The sequence below is a fragment of the Alligator mississippiensis genome, chromosome 11 (assembly GCF_030867095.1).
Source record: "Alligator mississippiensis isolate rAllMis1 chromosome 11, rAllMis1, whole genome shotgun sequence".
Taxonomy (NCBI): domain Eukaryota; kingdom Metazoa; phylum Chordata; order Crocodylia; family Alligatoridae; genus Alligator; species Alligator mississippiensis.
In genome coordinates this window covers 15,316,568-15,337,578 of record NC_081834.1, presented here as the reverse complement: position 1 = coordinate 15,337,578, position 21,011 = coordinate 15,316,568, and the positions used below count along the sequence as shown (strand labels likewise).

Below are 21,011 nucleotides of genomic sequence, written 5' to 3'. Positions count from 1 at the left end.
AGGTGCTTAAAGACCTGATCTAAAGCCAACTGAGTTCAATGGAAGACTCCTATTGACTTCAATGGGCATTGGATGGATGCCTTTATTAAATGGGTTCCCACACAGCTTTAGTGAGCTCAGTCAAGGTTTTGATATTTAACAGTTCTGATTTTGAGCTTATGTTCCTTATTGGCACGTGCTGGGTAAAACATAGGTGTCTCTTGGGACTTCATACCTAAGAAACAAATGTGCATTCATAGCTGGAATAATTACCATGATTATTAACACAATAAATAACCCCTGCCAAGGTGCTTTGAATCCTGCACAATTAAAAACAATTACAATATCACTCATCTGCAGGGAAAGGAAATTAAATAACCATCGTTTAAAATGAGCTTGGGTTTTTTCTGTGCAATCAAATATGAGTTTTAATCCCATCACATGAATGTATTTACGGCCATAAGGGTACCGTGCTAGGAAGCGCTCTAGAAAAGTTGGTAAGGAAAGTTGCTTAAAAAAACAAACAAACCTATGATAGAAGATAAAAGACCCAATTGATTTTTTTCCGGAAACTGTGTAAGTAACTTGTTTGTTATATTTCACCCGTGGTTTGTTATGTCGCTTCAGCCAAGTAGAATCAGTGGAGCTGGGGCTGATTTAGCGCAGTTGAGGACCTGCCCCTTTGTATTTTACTGCTTGCCATTTCCAGGGCAGCAAGGATTCATGCTGAGATTCTGGTATTGATTTTTTAGCGCTGTACCACAAGAGCTCACATGAGTTATTGGAGAAGAATTTTCTTTCTGTTTAGGGGATGGTTTCTGCTTTTCAGCAGACTGGCTGGGGGAAAGTTGAGAAACATAATTGTTTATGTCTGTGTAATCACTTGCGTTACTGGAAGAAGTCAGGGTAATTGGTTCTGAATGAATGGCTTTTTTTCAAATTGCTTATCAATTGCAGCAAAGGGTAATGTTTTTTGTCTCCTTGCTCATTAGATTCAGGAGACAACAATACCTGGGATGCTGGTGTTCATAAACAACACCTCTCTCACGGGTAAAAATATACATTATAGGACATGAGTCCCAGACACAATGCCCTGTAAGAGTGTAGCACAGGGCTTCCTACCTGTGGGTCCTTCAGCTTGTCATCAGTATTGATTGCTTTAACTGTTTGCATTTCCTGCCCATCATTTAGCCTGGAGAGCAGACAGATGGTTTCCTCTGAAAGTGATCCATACCATCCCTGGAGCAGTTTCCTGGTCAGGATGGTGAGGCTGCTTTTTCACCGTTGATTTCAACGGGCACAGAATTTGGTCCTGTAACGAGCAGATATTTCCTTTACTTTGTAGGCTCAGTTAGTTCAAACTCAAAGAAGGGAAAGAGCTAACTCTGCAGTACCAGAGACTCTGCATGTTTAAAGATTTCCACCAGAGCCCAGGAACAAAGACTTTATCTGAAATTGAAAGCTGGAGCCTTAGAGTTATTAATAACTGCAGCAGCCATGCTGATGGTGAATGGCCCATTGCACGAAAAAGGCCCCTTAGCCAAGCACCGTTGTTACTTGTCAAATAAGGTAATAGATATTTAGTTAAGTATATTATTTATACATTTATGGGTGTTGCAGCCTTGACTCCTCAATCAAGAACCAGGATTCCTTTGTGACAGATGCTGAACAAAAGTAGAACAAAATGATGATACCTACATTATAAGGAGATGGAATTAATAAAAAAGAGCATGTGTACAAAGTTTGGTTGGGAGCACAGGGTACTGGCAGCATCAGTGGGGTGTGGGTCAGGAGTGACAGGCATCAGCAGAGATGGAGGGGGCTGCAGGTTGGGAGTGAGGGGCACCAGCATGGCCCGGGGGGCAGGGTGCTATGGGTTCGGAGTGAGGGACACTGGCAGGGCCAGGAGGGGCTGTGGCTTGGGAGTGAGGGGCAATGGAATGGGCAGAGGCAGGGCACTGGCATATCACTGCCCCCACCCCCCAATCATATAAGCCCCTCCCCTGACAGGTGTGCTCTTTTTTTGGAACTGGAAATATGGTAACCCTAATTTAACACCTCCATTTATTTGTTAGAAATGGGGATGCCGTTGATAGCTTGATCTTAGGTAAATTTTTCAAAAATGCCTAAGGGACTTACAGACCTTTGTCTCATTTTCAGAAATGACTTTGAGCTGGTCTACATGCAGAAGCTATTACAGAATAAGCCAGGGCATGATTTTCTAACCCTAGGTTTCCAGATCTAGACAATCTATGTGAGAGGCAAGGATTTCTTAGGGTGATATCTTTTATTGGACCAACTATGTAGTTGGGATAAAATTAGATGAGATTTCAAATTTCAGGCATTCTCTCTCAGGTCTCTGATTATAGGAAGCTAGACCCAGCAAGTTAAGCATGGCATAGGTGAGGGGCTGAGAGAAATTCTCAAGTGTAGCAGACACACAATTAACAAAAGAAAACACACTGAGTACTGGGAGATCAAGGCCTATCAAAAGGGAGAATTGGGGAGTCAGTCTCACCTTCCTTGTGTGGGAAGTATTCAGGAGTTGGATACATTATAATGGGCCATAAATCCAAGATCAATTTTTAGTCCTTGGTTCTTAGTATCTAGCAAGCTTTTGATTTTTTGTTCCCAAGTTTGCCTTTTAAAGGTATTGGGTAGATTTCCCTTGAGCACAAGGATAGTGAGGTCAGAGACAGAATGGTTGTTCTGTGAGTAGTGTACTCCTAATGGTGAGTGTATGTGTCTACCGTTTATATTTTCTGTGAGAGTTCATTCTCTTGTGTAGTTGCGAAGTGCAAAGTGGCAGACTTGACTATCACAGCTTACTTTGTGGGGACTTTCCCACATAGAAAAGCCTTTGGCATATGAGAGCTGGACTTGCATTGGGGCTAGGGACATAAGTTACACATAAAATGTTTTAAATCATGAGAAACTGGTTTAAACCTGTAACAGAACAGAAGCTCAATGCACATAAACTAGTTTAAAAATGACTGAAAGTGGTTTAAGATAAACCTGGTTGAATGTAGTATCAGACTTAACTGATTTGGGTCAAACTGGTTTATGAAACTTCTGTCCCAGAACCCCTTCCTAGTTTTAGTTAAATCAGAGTCCCCCAGCATCCTAGCATGCTTTCCAGCCCTGGGCTGGGCTGTGCTGTCTACTCCAGCAATGAAGGGTTGGGGTGTGGGGGTGGGAGACAGGGATTGCACCCCCTCCCCTGGCAAATCCCGGCTGGGGTCTGGGGCCAGGAAGTGTGGTTAAACGTCCCTTCTCCCAAGTACAGAGCTGCCTGGGCTGCCCTGCTAAAATCTTACTGCTGGCTGTGACTGTGGACTACAAGTCCCAGAGGCACCTGGAAGCAGGAAGAGGAAGTGATGACCAACCCTGCAGAGTCCTGCTGATGTGATCCTGGACTGCCAATCCCAGAGACCTTGGGGGCAGGAGGAAGAGGAAGCAAGCACACAGCCCATGCTGGCTATGTGCTAGAGAGCTGTGCTGTAGCGCAGGGGCAGACAACATTTTTTGGCTGGAGTGCCGAAAATACCACAATGTCTGCCTTGGAAGGTGCCGGAGAGCCGACATGCTGGACCCTGGAGCAGTTGTTTGCAGTCTCCTGGCTGCAGCCAGCCCACAGAGCATGGTCTGCCTGCAGCAGGGCTTGCAGCCTCCCAGCTGCCTGCTGGGAGCAGCGTGGGCTTTGTGGCTGGCAGCAGCTGCTTAGAGCCAGCTCGGTGGTGTGCCGAGCAAAACGGCTTTGTGTGCCATGCTCGGCGCACGTGCTGGGGGTTGCTGACTCCTGCTCTAGCACTTCACAGCTTTTGGCCTGAGGGACTGCAGGCATGCAGCTACATTTCTGGAATCAGAAGCGAATGTCTGTCCAGTTGTTTCTTAGTTTAATCTCTGCAGCTTAGACTAACCTGCAAAGACTGAATCGATTCAGCCTCGGGCTTTGTAACTGTCTGTACTTAGCCTGAAAGTCATTGATGTGTCTAAGGACCAGACTCTTAAAAGGTGCTGGTGCACCTAACTCTCTTTAGAAATTTGACTGCAAGCTATTTCTGAAAATGAGTCTTAGGATGTGCTAAGCAAGTAAGGTGCCAAACTCCAGTTAAGTTTCTTACTTTAAGAGTCCACATTCAGGCCCATGAGCAATTTAAGCATGCTTTAAAATGTCACCATGTGAATCTTTTGCCAAAGTTGAGGGAGAAAATAAATGATAAAAAAGAAAGATTTTCAGCCTTCAACAGAGAATGCCAGGGCTCAGCCAGCTCCCAGCCTTCAATGTTAGAACCTTCTCCAGCCTCGTCTGCAGCCATTAACACACGCTACATGCCACAAAGATGGATGCTTTTAATGTTAAGGGCAATTGGTTAAATTCATATGTCTTTCTCTGCAAGCCATGTAGGAATCAAGCAGTTTTCACTTCTTTTTTTTTCTTCTGAGGAGTGAAGTTTTAGAAGTAGCATGTGGATTCTTTTTCTGTGAGCCTAGCCACCCAGCTAAGCTGTTTAGCTCAGAGACGGGAGTAACCTTTCCCTGCTGGTGGACAGCTTCCAAAAGGCAGTAAGCACGAGGCAGCTTTGTAAAGGCTGATTGTAAAGGCATCAGCTGGTTTGGTGTTGCTGGCAGTGTTCATTACATGGCAAGGGGATTCTTTTTCAGGAAGAGGCTTAACCACAGAAGCAAAGGTTTCTCCCTGGACCCTGATTGCTGCCTGCCCTCTGGTGATCCTGAGCTAAGAAGATTTGTGTGTAGTGAGCATGAATGTTAGCAGTTCACACATAGGGCTGCAGGAGATGCTGCAACTCCACCTCTACAGGACTCTTTAGGTGGGTTCATGGAGTGTTTGCTCCCTCCCATGCCCCATGGGCTAGGTGTAGGTCAGACCTGCAGCACCTTAGGAGTGGAGGTATTTTTCTGTTCCAACACCTCTAGGGATATATGAAGCCCCAAGGAGGTCAGGGAAAGACAGGAAGAGTTATAACAGCTTTGTTCTCCATATACTGGACTGCCTGCAGAGGGGAAAGAAGCTGTGTTATACGTAGGGGCACAATAGGGCATGTGGCTTCTGCTTGCCTGGGAGCACTGGAGAGTTCCCATGCACCCTCACTTTGTGGGGACTTTCCCACATAGAAAAGCCTTTGACACATGAGAGCTGGACTTAAGTTGAAGGGCTAGGGACAGACGTTCCATATATACCAGTATAAGTGATTGGAAATGGGTTCAAATCTGTAACAACAGAAATTCAGTGTTCACAAGCCACTTTCAAAATGGCTGAAACTGGTTTAAGATAAATCTGGATGGATGTAGTATCAGACTGAACTGATTTAGGTTGAATTACTGAACTCAGGTACCAGATCCCCTCCAGATTCAAGTTAACTCACAGTCCCCCAGCCTCCCAAGATGCTTTGTGCCTCCCCTGTAAATCCCACCCCCTCAAAGGGTGGGCAGGCTAGGCTTGGCCCAAGAGTTCTGCTCCAGCTCAGCAGGGAGCCTTGTTTTAGCGCCTCCTGGCATATGGCCTGGGCCACTGCAGGCATGCGGCTGCATTTATGGAATCCAAATTGAACGTCAGTTCACTTGTTTATCCGTTCAGTCTGTGCAAATTAGACTAACCTGCAAAGACTGAATCGATTCAGCCTTGGGCTTTTTGACTATCTTTACTTAGCCAAAGTCACTGAAGTCCCAGCTCCACACCACTCAACTCTGAACTGTTCCTAATGGCCCTGCACTACATGATCTTTGTTGAGGCCCTTTAAGAAAACTCTGACTGGCACTTAACACAGGAGGGTCAGATTAAAGGGAGGAAAAGCAATGAGGTACATGGAGAAACTCCTTTCCTAGAGAACAAATCAGCCTTGAAATAATAATAATGTGTAATGAGACCCTCACCAGCTAATGAGGGCAAATTTATTACAATGGTTAGAGGAAACACAACCTCCTCATTGGACTCGGCACAGAGCTTGGTCTCAAACATTTCAACCTGCTTCTGGGTGTAAGCAGGTAGGGGAGGGGACCGGGAAAGCTGCAAACCTGGTTTCTGTATCTGGCTTTGCCGTTGTTTCATTGGCTCTTGGGAAAATCACTTCATCTCTGTGTGCCTCACTTGGCCCGTGTAGGGTATGGACATCATAGTTACCACCCCTTGGGCAGTTGTGAAGTACTCTGAGTGCCCTGGTTGGAGGGAGCTAGCCCAGTGCAATCTATTTTTCTTTAAGGATGCCATGGGTAGTAGAGAGGAGGGTAAAAGCTGGTGCAGAGAGTTGAACAAATGGGGCACAAAGCCACTCCATCTCCAGCCCAGGCCTGGAGGTGTTACTATGATCATGAGGATCCTGTGCACAGGGGTGGTATTTCCTGTGGGGACTGGAAGGACTTTCGTGCTATGATATTGTACCATCCTGTTGATGTGCTACTCGGTACAAGGACCAGTTTGATGTACTGTCAGTCTTGGTCCCTCTGTCTCACTCAGTTTCTAACTGCCCTTTCCCACTCTGTCTGCAACCAGGGCAGCCGGGGGCCTTGCTCCTCCCCTGATGCCAGCAGAAAAGAGGAGTGTTCCCAGGGAGATGAGTGGCATGCCTTTGAGTTCCTGAAACTGGAATCTGGGGGCAGAGTCTGGGGCTAGGGCCTTGAACTGCCTTACAGGAGAGCATGTTGCATTTTGCCCTGGAATCTGGTTTGGCATTTTACTTTACTCTTGTGCTGCGTGACTGGGATTGAAATGGGACAAGATGCTGTGAAACAGAGCAAAGCCATTCTCCAGCCATTTTCATATTCAAAAACAAGAGGGTGCCCATTACAATATTTACAGCATTGTTTTTCACTTTGGAGGACTGCACTAGCTTTGAGTAACTCAGCATAAAACCCAGGATTGCAAAGGGACTGCACTCATTAGAATAGGCTCCGGTTCTCCAGAGAACCCAGAAAAAACTTGGTTTCTTAAACTAATACATCTGAATTCATTGAAGTGTGGCTTGTACTATCAGTTAAACGATACAGAAAATGTATTTCTTCCCAGCACTGTCCTTGTCAATTCCCCCTTTCCTCAGCTTTCCCATTTACTCACCTTCTTCCTGTCTGTAATATAAATGTAAAGTAAAATGAAAGTGACTGTGTAAAAATGGCACCTTCTTCCTTGGCAGATCTGCCCCTTGTGTATGTATATTCGTATCTGCTGACTTCAGTGACTAAAACAAGATTTTACTGCCTTTTAGGCGCTGAGCTCCATGGAGCCAGCACAGGTACAAGCAAACGAGCTGCTTTCGGGTCCTTGGGCATCATCAACACAAATGTTTGCTAAATTCCAATTACATGGCCAATCAGCAAAACTCGCACAACCCCAGTGGAAACCTAGAGCCACTGAGGGCACAGTTTGGCGGGAATATAGCTGTATAAGAGTAACTGGGGGGAGAATTTGACCCTCAGATTCATGACTGAAGATAATGGTAACAGAGGAGAGAGGTTAGCTTGGTTCTTGGATACCAGGTTGAGTTTGCACACCTGTCAGCAAATACAGTCTTACTTCTAAACAGAATACATATGATTTAGAGAGGCTTAGAAGCCATCAACATGTGTGTCTCAGAGGAGCCATTTTTTAGGGAGTCATTTTTCAGGATAGAAATGACTCACAGTAAGACCACCTGCCCAGATGTCCTCCTTTCCTGTCCCACTCCCATTTGCCATTTGTCTTTCTTCAGAAACAAATATGTACCATGCCTCCCTAGTTCACTCACCTTATCCTCTTACTTGAGGTGGGAGGTCTTGTCTTTCATGATCTCCCCTTTGGCCAGTTCCCTCCTTAATCTTCCTTGACTTTTCTGAGCAGATACATTGGCTTAGCTGGACCAAGCCAGACGGGTGAGAGGCATCTTCTCCAAGCAGCTCACACTGCCTTGCATTGCATTTTTCATATTTATATTCTAATTAGTCAGCAGGGTACAATAGCTGGGTGTTCACACCGGTAATTCTCCTTTTAAGAATGATGAGCAGCGGAAGGAAATCTCTGACAGCCTGCTGCTTATGTGCAAATGAGTTGGCCTAAGTGTATTTTTAACATACTTTCTAAACTGAGTTTAGTGCTTATGCATGGTGTCGGGGGGACACCCTGGGAAAGTGGAAAAACACTACTCAGCAGTAGCCCATCTAATGTAAACTTCCTTATGCCTCTGTCAGCAGAGCCTCACCCCTCGTCTGATGTGGAAGCACAGTGTAATGGCTGTCTGCTAGACATTTGGTTCTGACGCTGGCTTCTGCCTTCAGTACAGTGCAGTCCAAGGTGGTGGCAGATACTGGCTTCGAGCTAGGTCATGCTGTAAAAATACCCTCCCCGCTAACATGACACTAATGAAGGAACTGAAGAGATTTTAATCAAACAGTGCTGGTAAAACAATAAAACTTATGTCATAAAAATAAGGAACAGCAACCAGGATGCTAAACGTATGCCCCTTGCAGGCTGTCATTTCATTTCATTTGGTCCAATTCTGGAATTCATTATATATTTTCTGTCTTCCTCACTTTCAGCTCCTTTCTCTCTGCCGCAGCAGCATTTAAAGGAAGAAAGCTTCCTTATGCTGTGAAGCTAGTAAACACGATCATGGTGGTTCCAGATTGCTGCACCAGCTCAGCCACACTCATTTGTTTAGAAGATCCCATTGCAGGGCTTTTCATCCTCAAATGACAAGAGTGATCTACACACTGGCTGGGTCTACACTTGGCAGTGGGTTCAGCATAGCAATCTGTTTCCTTTTTCTGCCTGGCAGAGACATGAATCAACATCCAGAACAATGTGGGAAGTAGCCTCAAAATTCAAGACCCCGTATCCTGTCAGTTTCCAAGAAGTGTTAATGAAGCTGAGGAAAAAAAAAGGTTGATCTGAATCTATAGCGTTGTGTTTCTCACAGTTGGATCATCTATAAAGCTCCCATCATCCATACATTTTGTGTAGGAGAACCGCTTGTCAAGCAGCCACAATTCAATCTCTCTCCTACTCTGAATTCTAGTCAAGCTAAATATTAATCCACTTGGGGTTTGAAATTCAACTGTTGCAGAATAAATGCTCCCCCTGTTTGGAGGAAAATATGAGCATCTGAGTGTTACAGAGGAGCACGGACGTGGCCTTGAAAGCCCAGGGATTCCTGGGCTCTGGGAACTCCAGACCTAAGCCAGCTGCTCTGGAGACAACATGAAAGAGTCAATCTCTCTGAGAAGCTGCCAGGAACCCTGACAGGGCAGTTCCCTCCCTTAGCAGCTGTTCATTATTCCCTTCCATCTCTGAAAAGGGAGAGGCCAAAGAGAAATAAATGCTGCTGGCTTTACAGTTTTCCAGGGACTATACCAGCTAGGGTGACTGTTCCCCCACTCCACTTGTTTCCCATGCTACAAGTATAGGCATCTTGTTTGGGAAGAAGGAAGCTTGCACCCCTTTTCCAAAACACTCAGCCCAAGTCTAACCTTAGTTTCCCAGCATAGCACAGACTGGAGCTCCCCGGGAAATGCAACACATCTATGACTGCATAGAGGGTATTCAGGTCTTCACTGATGATGGTTTGATTTGAGGAGAAATGGCAGAGGAGTATGATCAGAAGCTCTGAGCAGTTTTAGAGACAGTCAAAGCTCAGGAGCTAAAGTTACGCAAAGAGACTTGGATGGACTTGGGCATGGGCTGTTATGAGAGGAGTTGATATGGTGCAAATAAGACTGTTAATAGTGCCGTTCTTTCCCCTAGCCTGACAACTGTGGGGTTACCTAAATCCCAACTAGTCAGCAAGGGTAGATAGTATGTTCTCAACATAAAGGAGTAAATACACCATAGTTGGTGCATCTTCAGAGAATACCACTTCTCTTGTCTATGGGAAGGGGGAGATTCAGGATATTTTACAGCAGTTAAGAAAGGATTCCTCCATTTATAGATCTTCTCATCATTTTTACTGTGCTCCCCTTTTTCCGTGTCAGTTAGTGAGGGTTGCTTTGCTTTTTCTGATTTTCCTTCCACTTACTTTCCTTCCACTTCAATTTTAGCCTAGGTTTACAGCCATAAGCATTACTATTGGAAGGGAGGGGTGACTTCAAACGACAAAGCACATTTCTTTGTTTGAAGGCGGGTGTTTTTCTCTTCTGGCTTTTTCAAGGTCTAATTATTCTGCAGCTGATCTAGTATGCACTTGGTAAGATCAAAATGTAAATGTTGGATTTACTGTTCAAGGTATTTTTCATTTGTTCCAGGAAAAGCAGGCATTTAGCAAAATAGCGAACTACAGTTTTAACTTAGTGTTTGTGGTGCTGTTCAGACAATAAGGAAACCCCTACCATGGGTTTGCTTAGTTCATTTCATCTGACGTATTCTTTTTCTACAGGGGGTCTTGACCTCATCCTCATGCCAGGCCTTGGGTTCGACAAAAATGGCAACAGACTGGGAAGAGGAAAGGGATACTATGACACCTACCTTGAACGATGTATGAAACACCCCAGAGGGAAACCTTACACCATTGCCTTAGCTTTCAAGGAGCAGATCTGTGAGTCAGTACCAGTGTCAGAAAATGATATCCAAATAGATGAAGTCCTATATGAAGACAGCTAAGTGGCTTTTGAAACCGACTGATCGCGGAACGGCCAACCAAAGACTTCATGTCCTATTGGCACATCTTTGTCATCATCATACATGACTTTTGTGAGGGTACAATACATTATTTTTTTTCTGACCAAAAGAAAAGTCAGCAAAACAACATTCTTGCTAATAAGGACTGTATTGATCTCATCCTAATTAGGTAATATCTAGTGAAAAGTCTTATTCTGGAATCAATAGAAACATGAATGTGTGACTATGTTTTCATTAAAATAAAGATCATTTAATCTAATCCTATCTCTGTTTGTTGATATTTAACATGACAATTTTATTACCCTTATTGAACATTGATTTCAGCTACTGTGAGGTTTCATGATTGTATCTGGAAGTTTGTATTTGTTGTGACAAAAGTTTGAAGTATGGCCATGGCAGTCACAAATTATATGTGACCATGACCATTAACGAAACAGTAGCCAAGAAATCAGTAGTTAAGATACAAAATAACATGGCATAAAGGAATTGATAATAAAGGGCTATAGACTGATTTCACAATTTTATACAATAATTTAGATTACATGCTTTATCGTTAAAGCGTTTTATAACTGTAGAAGAGCTGGGAACAGGATAGTTAATGTTTTTAATGTAAACCCAATTTTTTGACTTGACCATAAAAATGTGCCTTGGGCTGAACCTTGGTAGATGGGTTCTCAAGCTGGGATTGTTTTCAACTATAACTCAATATGACTTTGATTTAAAACCTACAGTGTTCCAGGTCGTTAATCCATAATGAAGTGGAGTAGTGCTTAAGATGTCCGCACAATATTAAAGGATAGAGAGAAGCTAACAATTACAGTAGAGAGCTACTATTATTGAAGGATAAAGGTTTTGGAGGCGATGGCCTCTGAGAAAGATGAAAGCTATTCCATTCAACCAAGTGAAAGAGAAATTTTTGGAGATTGCATAAGGAAATATTTGTCATGTGCATAATAATTTATGTAGAGGGGAAATTATAGAGATACATTGTTTTCATTAGTTGTTTTGTAAAACTATAGCATGTTTTTGTGCATACTGCCAGTATGAAATGGAACCAAAACAACCCCAGTACTGTGGACTGTGTACCATCCACAATAATTATAAGATCACTGAAAACGGTGCTACCCATAGAGCAATGTGGTGGCAGCATTTTAAGGTAACAGTGAAATCTGGGAATTAAAGAGATACAGTTGGTAATAAGAAAGGGAACAAAATATTCATTTTCTCTTCTTGTTGTTCTGTGTTCTGTTAATAACATACTTGTCATCCTCAATGCAACTTCAATTTTTCTGAACATGTGTAATTTCTTTCTCAACCTGCATATCAGTTCATTCATTTTAACCAATCCTCTCTGTTTCCTCATTAAAAATTCTATGAATTCTCAAGCACTGACTACAGAACAGAAAGCCCTTCAGACTTCCCAGGTGATAGCTATTTTTGTGAACAAAATGATGCCTACCGTGTATGTGGGCTTTTTAATCTGGGAGCTATTGTATTCAGTTTTACTTCCATCTTTGCTATCACAGTAACTTTATAACTAATTTAAAAAAAAATCCTTCTGTCATTGTAAATTCAACAGAGCCAAGGATTTGTTTCAGCATGAGGTTAAATTCTACCATAGTACCCATTTCCATAATATAATGAACGCATCCATAGTATGTTAGAAGCCACAATGAGATCTAACAAAGCCCTATGTTTCAAAACATCCCACAGGATATTTGCATTTGAAACATCCCAATTCAGATGTGTTGCTGCTGTTCTATTTGGAAATAACTGGTAATTTTTTTCCTGAAAAAAACAAAATGTCAAATTATTGTGTTCAGTACCAGCAAGAGTAGGAAGATTTCCCCCAATAATGGCAGTATCAGTTGATCATTCATATAAAGCTTGATGATGCAAGGCCTTCCATCAAATTCCTCATGCAAGAAAAGGCTAAAGACCTGGTCCCTCTTGAATTTAGCACAGGGCAAATTCATGTTAGAGTGTGGACATGCAACACATTTGCTCCACAATAATTTAAGGCAGATTTTGCTCAGCAATGTATTTAGTCTGGAGTAAGGAGTAGACACAGGACAAGCTGGGTGCTCAAAGGGGGTGCTGTTGCCTCAGCTGGCTACTTGATGGGAGTGGGACTCATTTGCATTGAACAAATGGGTACCACAGAGTGGAAATGACAGTGGTAGTGGCTGCAAGTAACTTTTTCCAAAGAACAGGATTTCCTCCAGAGAAAATGTTCCACATTGTTTGTCTATACCTATGACGAAGAAATAATCAGAAGTAATATATTGCCATGTGAAGAAAGCTCCTAGGATTGTTAATTGAAATTGGATTGTACCTATACACACAGGCACAGAGGAAACATGAAGGTGCAATATAAGGGTCTATTGACATGGGTTTTCCGCCCCTCAAATGCTGAATCAATGACTGAGCTTTGCAGATCATTGCAAGCAAATGCCAGTAAACTGAAGGTTACCTTGTGACTCCTGTGTGGTGACTTAGGGAAAATAAGTCTGTGGTCTCAGCTAGTTCTGAATCAAAGCCATGATCCTTTTACAAAATCAGTTCTCTAGTTGAGAATTCATGCTGGTTAACGAAGGGGCAAATAACAGAATGGGCAGAGGGACAGGAATACTAATCAGGCCACCTGGAGGCAGTCCCACCAGAATAGAGACATTACATATTGGTGGAGAAAGTTACACCATTATTGCCTTGATATAAACAGCAAATTTCCAATTCCAGTGTTTCCAACACACATTGTCTCATAGAGGGGCTACTTAAAGCCTTTAGCTTTACATAGGGGTGTGGGAAGAGGGACATGTGTCTATCTGTCTAAATATCTGTCAATCTTGTCCTCCTTCCACATATAAACACACACATCCATAAACGTAAAAGCCAAGAAGGACCAGCCATTGCATCATCAAGTCCCAGGCCATGGAATTTAGGTGGTAACATTTTACCCAGTTGCTCTTTGTATTGATCCCAGCGGTGGGTTTGGTTATAGCTTTAACAGCCCATCATTCCAGCCAGTAGTGTGGTTATGTGTTCCTTTGCTAGGTTAGTACCTGTCGTTTCCTCCCTCTTCCTACAGTGCCATCTGTAGCAAGAGGGATAACCTAAGCAGGTTTAATTCCCTTTGCTCCTTACTTTATGTAACAGTCTATGTCCTGATGGGGTTGGTGATCACATTGGGAAGTAAGTTTAACTGTTTCTCAGTTCAATAGATCACAGGTTCAGGTAAAACCACTACCTATAAAGTTTGTCTTATGTCACTTAAATATCAGTCAGGCTCACCACACTTGCATGGTCTGCACTATAGGCACACTTTAGGATCTGGAAGTCAAGGTGGGTCTTCCTGTGTCTTGCACCATAAAGAACTGCAGCATAGATTTTTGTTAGTAATATGTGGACCACAAGTTTCTCTAGCTTGCTTCTTATGGCTGTATTAGCACACAGTGCTGGGTGCTGTACACAGTCTTAGTTACGGCAGTCAAACATTGACTCAAGACACACAGAGCAGGTGGGCTGAGTGAGAAGGGGTAGATTTATCTCAGTTTCTATTCTGACTGTACTTTCATCTTTGACCTTTCCCCAAAATGTCAATTAATACACAAAAGAGTATGCTAACTTCCTGCTCTAACTCTGGACCTAAACTACCTGGACATCTGCTGGGAGTCACAGACAGCAAAGTCCCACTGCTCACGAAGGTTTCTAACCTGTGCACAGGACCTCCACCTGACACAGGAGGTACACGGTCCCACTAGGGGGAATGCCATACTGGATCTGGTATTGGCAACGGGGGATGACATAGTAGGGGACCTCCAGATCGGTAGTCATCTGGGGGACAGTGATCACCTAATAATAGAATTCACCATAAGACGTCGAGTGGGTAAGGTAACTAGTAGGGTGAAAGTGCTAGACTTTAGGAAAGCTGATCTCAATGAACTCAGGCGATTAGTCAAGGACGCACTGCAGAGTAGGAGTTTTGAAGGGATGGGAGTCCAGGAAGGGTGGCTGTGCCTTAAGGAAACGATCCTTCAGGCACAAAGCAAGACGATCCCCATGCGGGGTAAAAGAGGGAAAGGGGCCAGGAGGCTTCCCTGGCTGACCAGAGAAATCCAGGGCAGCCTAAGGGCCAAAAGGGGAGCACATAAAAAGTGGAAACAGGGAGAGATCACCAAAGACGAATATACCTCCTCTGCTCGTGCTTGTAGGGAGGCAGTTAGACGGGCCAAAGCTACCATGGAGCTGAGGATGGCAACCCAAGTAAAGGACAACAAGAAATTGTTTTTTAGATATATAGGGAGTAAAAGGAAGACCCAGGGAGGAATAGGACCCCTACTAAATGGGCAGAAACAATTGGTGACAGACAGGGGGGACAAGGCTGAACTCCTCAACGAGTTCTTTGCCTCAGTGTTCCTAAGCGAGGGGCACGACAAGTCTCTCACTGGGGTTGTAGAGAGGCAGCAGCAAGGCGCTAGACTTCCATGCGTAGACCCTGAGATGGTGCAGAGTCACTTGGAAGAACTGGATGCCTTTAAGTCGGCAGGCCCGGATGAGCTCCATCCGAGGGTGCTGAAGGCACTGGCCGACATCATTGCAGAGCCACTGGCGGGAATATTCGAACGCTTGTGGCTCACGGGCCAAGTCCCGGAGGACTGGAAAAGGGCCAACGTGGTCCCCATTTTCAAAAAGGGGAGGAAGGAGGACCCGGGCAACTATAGGCCAGTCAGTCTCACCTCCATCCTTGGTAGAGTCTTTGAAAAAATTATCAAGGCTCACATTTGTGAGAGCCTGGCAGGACAAATTATGCTGAGGGGAAACCAGCACGGGTTCGTGGCAGGCAGATCGTGCCTGACCAATCTAGTCTCTTTTTATGACCAGGTTACGAAACGCCTGGACACAGGAGGAGGGGTGGATGTCGTATACTTAGACTTCAGGAAGGCCTTCGATACGGTATCCCACCCCATACTGGTGAACAAGTTAAGAGGCTGTGACTTGGATGACTACACAGTCCGGTGGGTGGCGAATTGGCTGGAGGGTCGCACCCAGAGAGTCGTGGTGGATGGGTCGGTTTCGACCTGGGAGGGTGTGGGCAGTGGGGTCCCGCAGGGCTCGGTCCTTGGACTGATACTCTTCAATGTCTTCATCAGCGACTTGGACGAGGGAGTGAAATGTACTCTGTCCAAGTTTGCAGATGACACAAAGCTATGGGGAGAAGTGGACACACCGGAGGGCAGGGAACAGCTGCAGGCAGACCTGGACAGGTTGGACAAGTGGGCAGAAAACAACAGGATGCAGTTCAACAAGGAGAAATGCAAAGTGCTGCACCTAGGGAGGAAAAATGTCCAGCACACCTACAGCCTAGGGAATGACCTGCTGGGTGGCACAGAGGTGGAAAGGGATCTTGGAGTCCTAGTGGACTCCAAGATGAGTGGACTCCAAGATGAACATGAGTCGGCAGTGTGACGAAGCCATCAGAAAAGCCAATGGCACTTTATCGTGCATCAGCAGATGCATGACGAATAGGTCCAAGGAGGTGATACTTCCCCTCTATCGGGCGCTGGTCAGACCGCAGTTGGAGTACTGCGTGCAATTCTGGGTGCCACACTTCAAGAAGGATGCGGATAACCTGGAGAGGGTCCAGAGAAGGGCCACTCATATGGTTAAGGGCCTGCAGACCAAGCCCTACATGGAGAGACTAGAGAAACTGGACCTTTTCAGCCTCCACAAGAGAAGGTTGAGAGGCGACCTTGTGGCTGCCTATAAGTTCATCACGGGGGCACAGAAGGGAATTGGTGAATATTTATTCACCAAGGCACCCCTGGGGGTTACAGGAAACAATGGCCACAAGCTAGCAGAGAGCAGATTTAGGTTGGACATTAGGAAGAACTTCTTCACAGTTCGAGTGGCCAAGGTCTGGAACGGGCTCCCAAGGAAGGTGGTGGTTTTCAAGAGGAGGTTAGATGAGTATCTAGCTGGGGTCGTCTAGACCCAGTGCTCTTTCCTGCTTATGCAGGGGGTCAGACTCGATGATCTATTGAGGTCCCTTCCGACCCTAACATCTATGAATCATATATGGTGCAGGAAGTGAAGCTTTTCACTCCATAAATTGCATTCTGAATTACACCGGTGTCGCTCCAGTGTGCCAGCTGTGACAGCAAGGACAATTCATAGATTCATAGATTCATAGGTGTTAGGGTCGGAAGGGACCTCAATAGATCATCGAGTCCGACCCCCTGCATAAGCAGGAAAGAGTGCTGGGTCTAGATGACCCCAGCTAGATGCTCATCTAACCTCCTCTTGAAGACCCCCAGGGTAGGGGAGAGCACCACCTCCCTTGGGAGCCCGTTTCAGACCCTGGCCACTCGAACTGTGAAGAAGTTCTTCCTAATGTCCAATCTAAATCTGCTCTCTGCTAGCTTGTGGCCATTGTTTCTTGTAACCCCCGGGGGCGCCTTGGTGAATAAATACTCACCAATTCCCTTCTGTGCCCCCGTGATGAACTTCTAGGCAGCCACAAGGTCGCCTCTCAACCTTCTCTTGGGGAGGCTGAAAAGGTCCAGTTTCTCTAGTCTCTCCTCGTAGGGCTTGGTCTGCAGGCCCTTAACCATACAAGTGGCCCTTCTCTGGACCCTCTCCAGGTTATCCGCATCCTTCTTGAAGTGTGGCACCCAGAATTGCACGCAGTACTCCAATTGCGGTCTGACCAGCACCCTATAGAGGGGAAGTATCACCTCCTTGGACCTATTCGTCATGCATCTGCTGATGCACGATAAAGTGCCATTGGCTTTTCTGATGGCTTCGTCACACTGCCGGCTCATGTTCATCTTGGAGTCCACTAGGACTCCAAGATCCCTTTCCACCTCTGTGCCACCCAGCAGGTCATTCCCTAGGCTGTAGGTGTGCTGGACATTTTTCCTCCCTAGGTGCAGCACTTTGCATTTCTCCTTGTTGAACTGCATCCTGTTGTTTTCTGCCCACTTGTCCAACCTATCCAGGTCTGCCTGCATCTATTCCCTGCCCTCCGGTGTGTCCACTTCTCCCCATAGCTTTGTGTCATCTGCAAACTTGGACAGAGTACATTTCACTCCCTCGTCCAAGTCGCTGATGAAGACATTAAAGAGTATCGGTCCAAGGACCGAGCCCTGCGGGACCCCACTGCCCACACCCTCCCAGGTCGAAACCGACCCATCTACCACGACTCTCTGGGTGCGACCCTCCAGCCAATTTGCCACCCACCGGACTGTGTAGTCATCCAAGTCACAGCCTCTTAACTTGTTCACCAGTATGGGGTGGGATACCGTATCGAAGGCCTTCCTGAAGTCTAAGTATACGACATCCACCCCTCCTCCTGTGTCCAGGTGTTTCGTAACCTGGTCATAAAAAGAGACTAGATTGGTCAGGCACGATCTGCCTGCCACGAACCCGTGCTGGTTTCCCCTCAGCATAATTTGTCCTGCCAGGCTCTCACAAATGTGAGCCTTGATAATTTTTTCAAAGACTTTGCCAAGGATGGAGGTGAGACTGACTGGCCTATAGTTGCCCGGGTCCTCCTTCCTCCCCTTTTTGAAAATAGGGACCACGTTAGCCCTTTTCCAGTCCTCCGGGACTTGGTCCGTGAGCCATGAGCGTTCGAATATTCCCGCCAGTGGCTCTGCAGTGATGTCGGCCAGTGCCTTCAGCACCCTCGGATGGAGCTCATCCGGGCCTGCTGACTTAAAGGCATCCAGTTCTTCCAAGTGACTCTGCACCATCTCAGGGTCTACGCATGGAAGTCTAGCACCTTGCTGCTGCCTCTCTACAACCCCAGTGAGAGACTTGTCGTGTCCCTCACTTAGGGACACTGAGGCAAAGAACTCGTTGAGGAGTTCAGCCTTGTCCCCTCTATCTGTCACCAATTGCTTCTGCCCATTTAGCAGGGGTCCTATTCCTCCCTGGGTCTTCCTTTTACTCCCTATGTATCTAAAAAACAATTTCTTGTTGTCCTTTACTTGGGTTGCCATCCTCAGCTCCATGGTAGCTTTGGCCCGTCTAACTGCCTCCCTACAAGCACGAGCAGAGGAGGTATATTCGTCTTTGGTGATCTCTCCCTGTTTCCACTTTTTATGTGCTCCCCTTTTGGCCCTTAGGCTGCCCTGGATTTCTCTGGTCAGCCAGGGAAGCCTCCTGGCCCCTTTCCCTCTTTTGCCTTGCACGGGGATCGTCTTGCTTTGTGCCCGAAGGATCGTTTCCTTAAGGCACAGCCATCCTTCTTGGGCTCCCATCACTTCAAAACTCCTACTCTGCAGTGCGTCCTTGACTAATCGCCTGAGTGCATTGAGATCAGCTTTCCTAAAGTCTAGCACTTTCACCCTACTAGTTACCTTACCCACTCGCCGTCTTATGTTGAATTCTATTATTAGGTGATCACTGTCCCCCATATGACTACTGATCTGGAGGTCCTCTACCATGTCATCCCCCGTTGCCAATACCAGATCCAGTATGGCATTCCCCCTAGTGGGACCGTGTACCTCCTGTGTCAGGTGGAGGTCCTGTACACAGATTAGAAACCTTCGTGAGCAGTGGGACTTTGCTGTCTGTGACTCCCAGCAGATGTCCAGGTAGTTTAGGTCCCCCATGACTACCGCCTCTTTAGCTTTTATGGTCTCCGAGAGTTGCCTCAGGAGCCCCGAATCTCTTTCTTCCCCTTGATGTGGGGGTCTGTAGCAGACCCCTACCACCAAATCCCTTTCTCCTTGCCCCCCATGTAGCCTAACCCACAATCCTTCTACTTCCTCATCCCTGGATTCTGTCTTGATGAGGGTTGATGTATATTGCTCACTGACATAGAGTGCAACCCCTCCGCCTTTTTTCCCCGCCCTGTCCTTTCTGTACAATCTATAGCCCTCAATATGTACTGCCCAGTCGTGGGATGAATCCCACCAGGTTTCTGTTAGCCCCACTAAGTCATAGGTGTTTAGTGTAAGCAGGAGCGCTAGTTCATCCTGCTTGTTCCCCATGCTCCTAGCATTAGTATATAGGCACTTGAGCCCTGCAACTGGTGCCTTTGCTGCCCCCCCGCTCCGAGTCCCAAGGGGCCCATTGTTTCTTACCTTCTCGTTTCTTACCTGTGCCGTAGTGCTGGCCTCCCCATGGCTTTCAGGTTCCCAATGCTCTCCTTCTTCAGGCTGGGCTGTCCTTGTTGGTGCCACATGGTTTGGTGGTCCACAGCTTCCCCCGCCCTCATATTCCCCTCCCTCCGACAAGCCTAGTTTAAAGCCCGCCGGAGGAGATCCGCCAACCTAGAAGAAAACACACGCTTACCTTTGGGGGACAGGTGAAGCCCATCCCAGCTGAGCATGTCCCTCGTCATGATGTGCGGGTCGTTGTCCAGGAAGCCGAAGCCTGCCTCGAGATACCACTGCCGAAGCCGCCAGTTGGTTTCTCGGATGCAGTTCTCCTGCCGTCTTCCTCGTCCGGTCACTGGTAGGATGGAAGAGAAAACCACCTGTGCACCGAACTCCTTCAGCACACCGCCCAGAGCACTGTAGTCCGCCATCAGGTGATCGGGGGTTCTCCTGGCCACATCATTAGTACCCACATGGACTAGGACTATGGGGTAGTAATCGGTGGGCTTGATCCTGGCCTGGATTACCTCCGTCACATCCTGAACCTTTGCTCCAGGGAGGCAGTATACCTCTCATGCTGAGGGGTCCTGGCGACAGATGGGCCCTTCCATACCTCTCAGGATGGAGTCGCCTATGACGAGCATCCTCTGTTAGCCCCACAGATTCTATTGCTCCTTCATATTATGCATAAAACAAAGAGATCATATGAGTGGAATAGAACATTTTCAGAGATTAACACTATCCTGCTGCTACATCGAGGTGGAGGCATATTTCCAAGGTGGGATAGATTGATTTTTTTGACCATGTTGTATTACAGTGATTCTCAGCTAGGGTAATGAGGCACCCAGGGGTGCCTTGGGATCCTTTCAAGGGTGCCGTAGGGTGTCACACAATGTTAGCACTATCAGGTGTGCCAACATGATTCACAAGATAAACCCAGACATTTCAAATAGGAATCCAAGCTGTTAAAACCATTTTGCCCTGCTGTGGTCTTTCTGAGCTCTTTGCAACAGAAAAATTGCTCTATGATTTTTCTGTGGTCAAAAAACAAACTAAGAGTTAGCATTTTCCAAGGGGTGCCTTGAGTCTAACAAAGGGTGCTTTGTGTCTAAAAATGTTGACAACCACTGTTCTGTTAGAATGAGTTATTTCATTGAAGCCAGATGACTGCTATAGAACTAAACACTTTATCTGATATCTGTTGCCCTAGTGGAATTATAGTTTCCATATATATTTTTGCTGTCCTGAAGCAGTCTATATACAACAGATGTATTGTTGCACTTCAGCCAATTAGTGCAATAATTCACATCACTCCTATCCCTTCT

At 45.9% G+C, this 21,011-nt stretch overlaps 1 protein-coding gene across 2 annotated transcripts in view; it reads left to right on the top strand.

Moving 5' to 3' along the window:
• Positions 1–10,838, top strand: part of MTHFS (methenyltetrahydrofolate synthetase) — a 36,486-nt gene extending 25,648 nt beyond the window's left edge. For both annotated transcript variants that reach the window (XM_006272150.4, XM_059714600.1), the window contains exon 3: positions 10,338–10,838. In XM_006272150.4, the coding sequence (XP_006272212.1) occupies positions 10,338–10,561 (224 nt within the window). In that variant the 3' untranslated portion in view covers positions 10,562–10,838. The remainder of the gene's footprint in view (positions 1–10,337) is intronic.
• Positions 10,839–21,011: the final 10,173 nt, after the last annotated feature.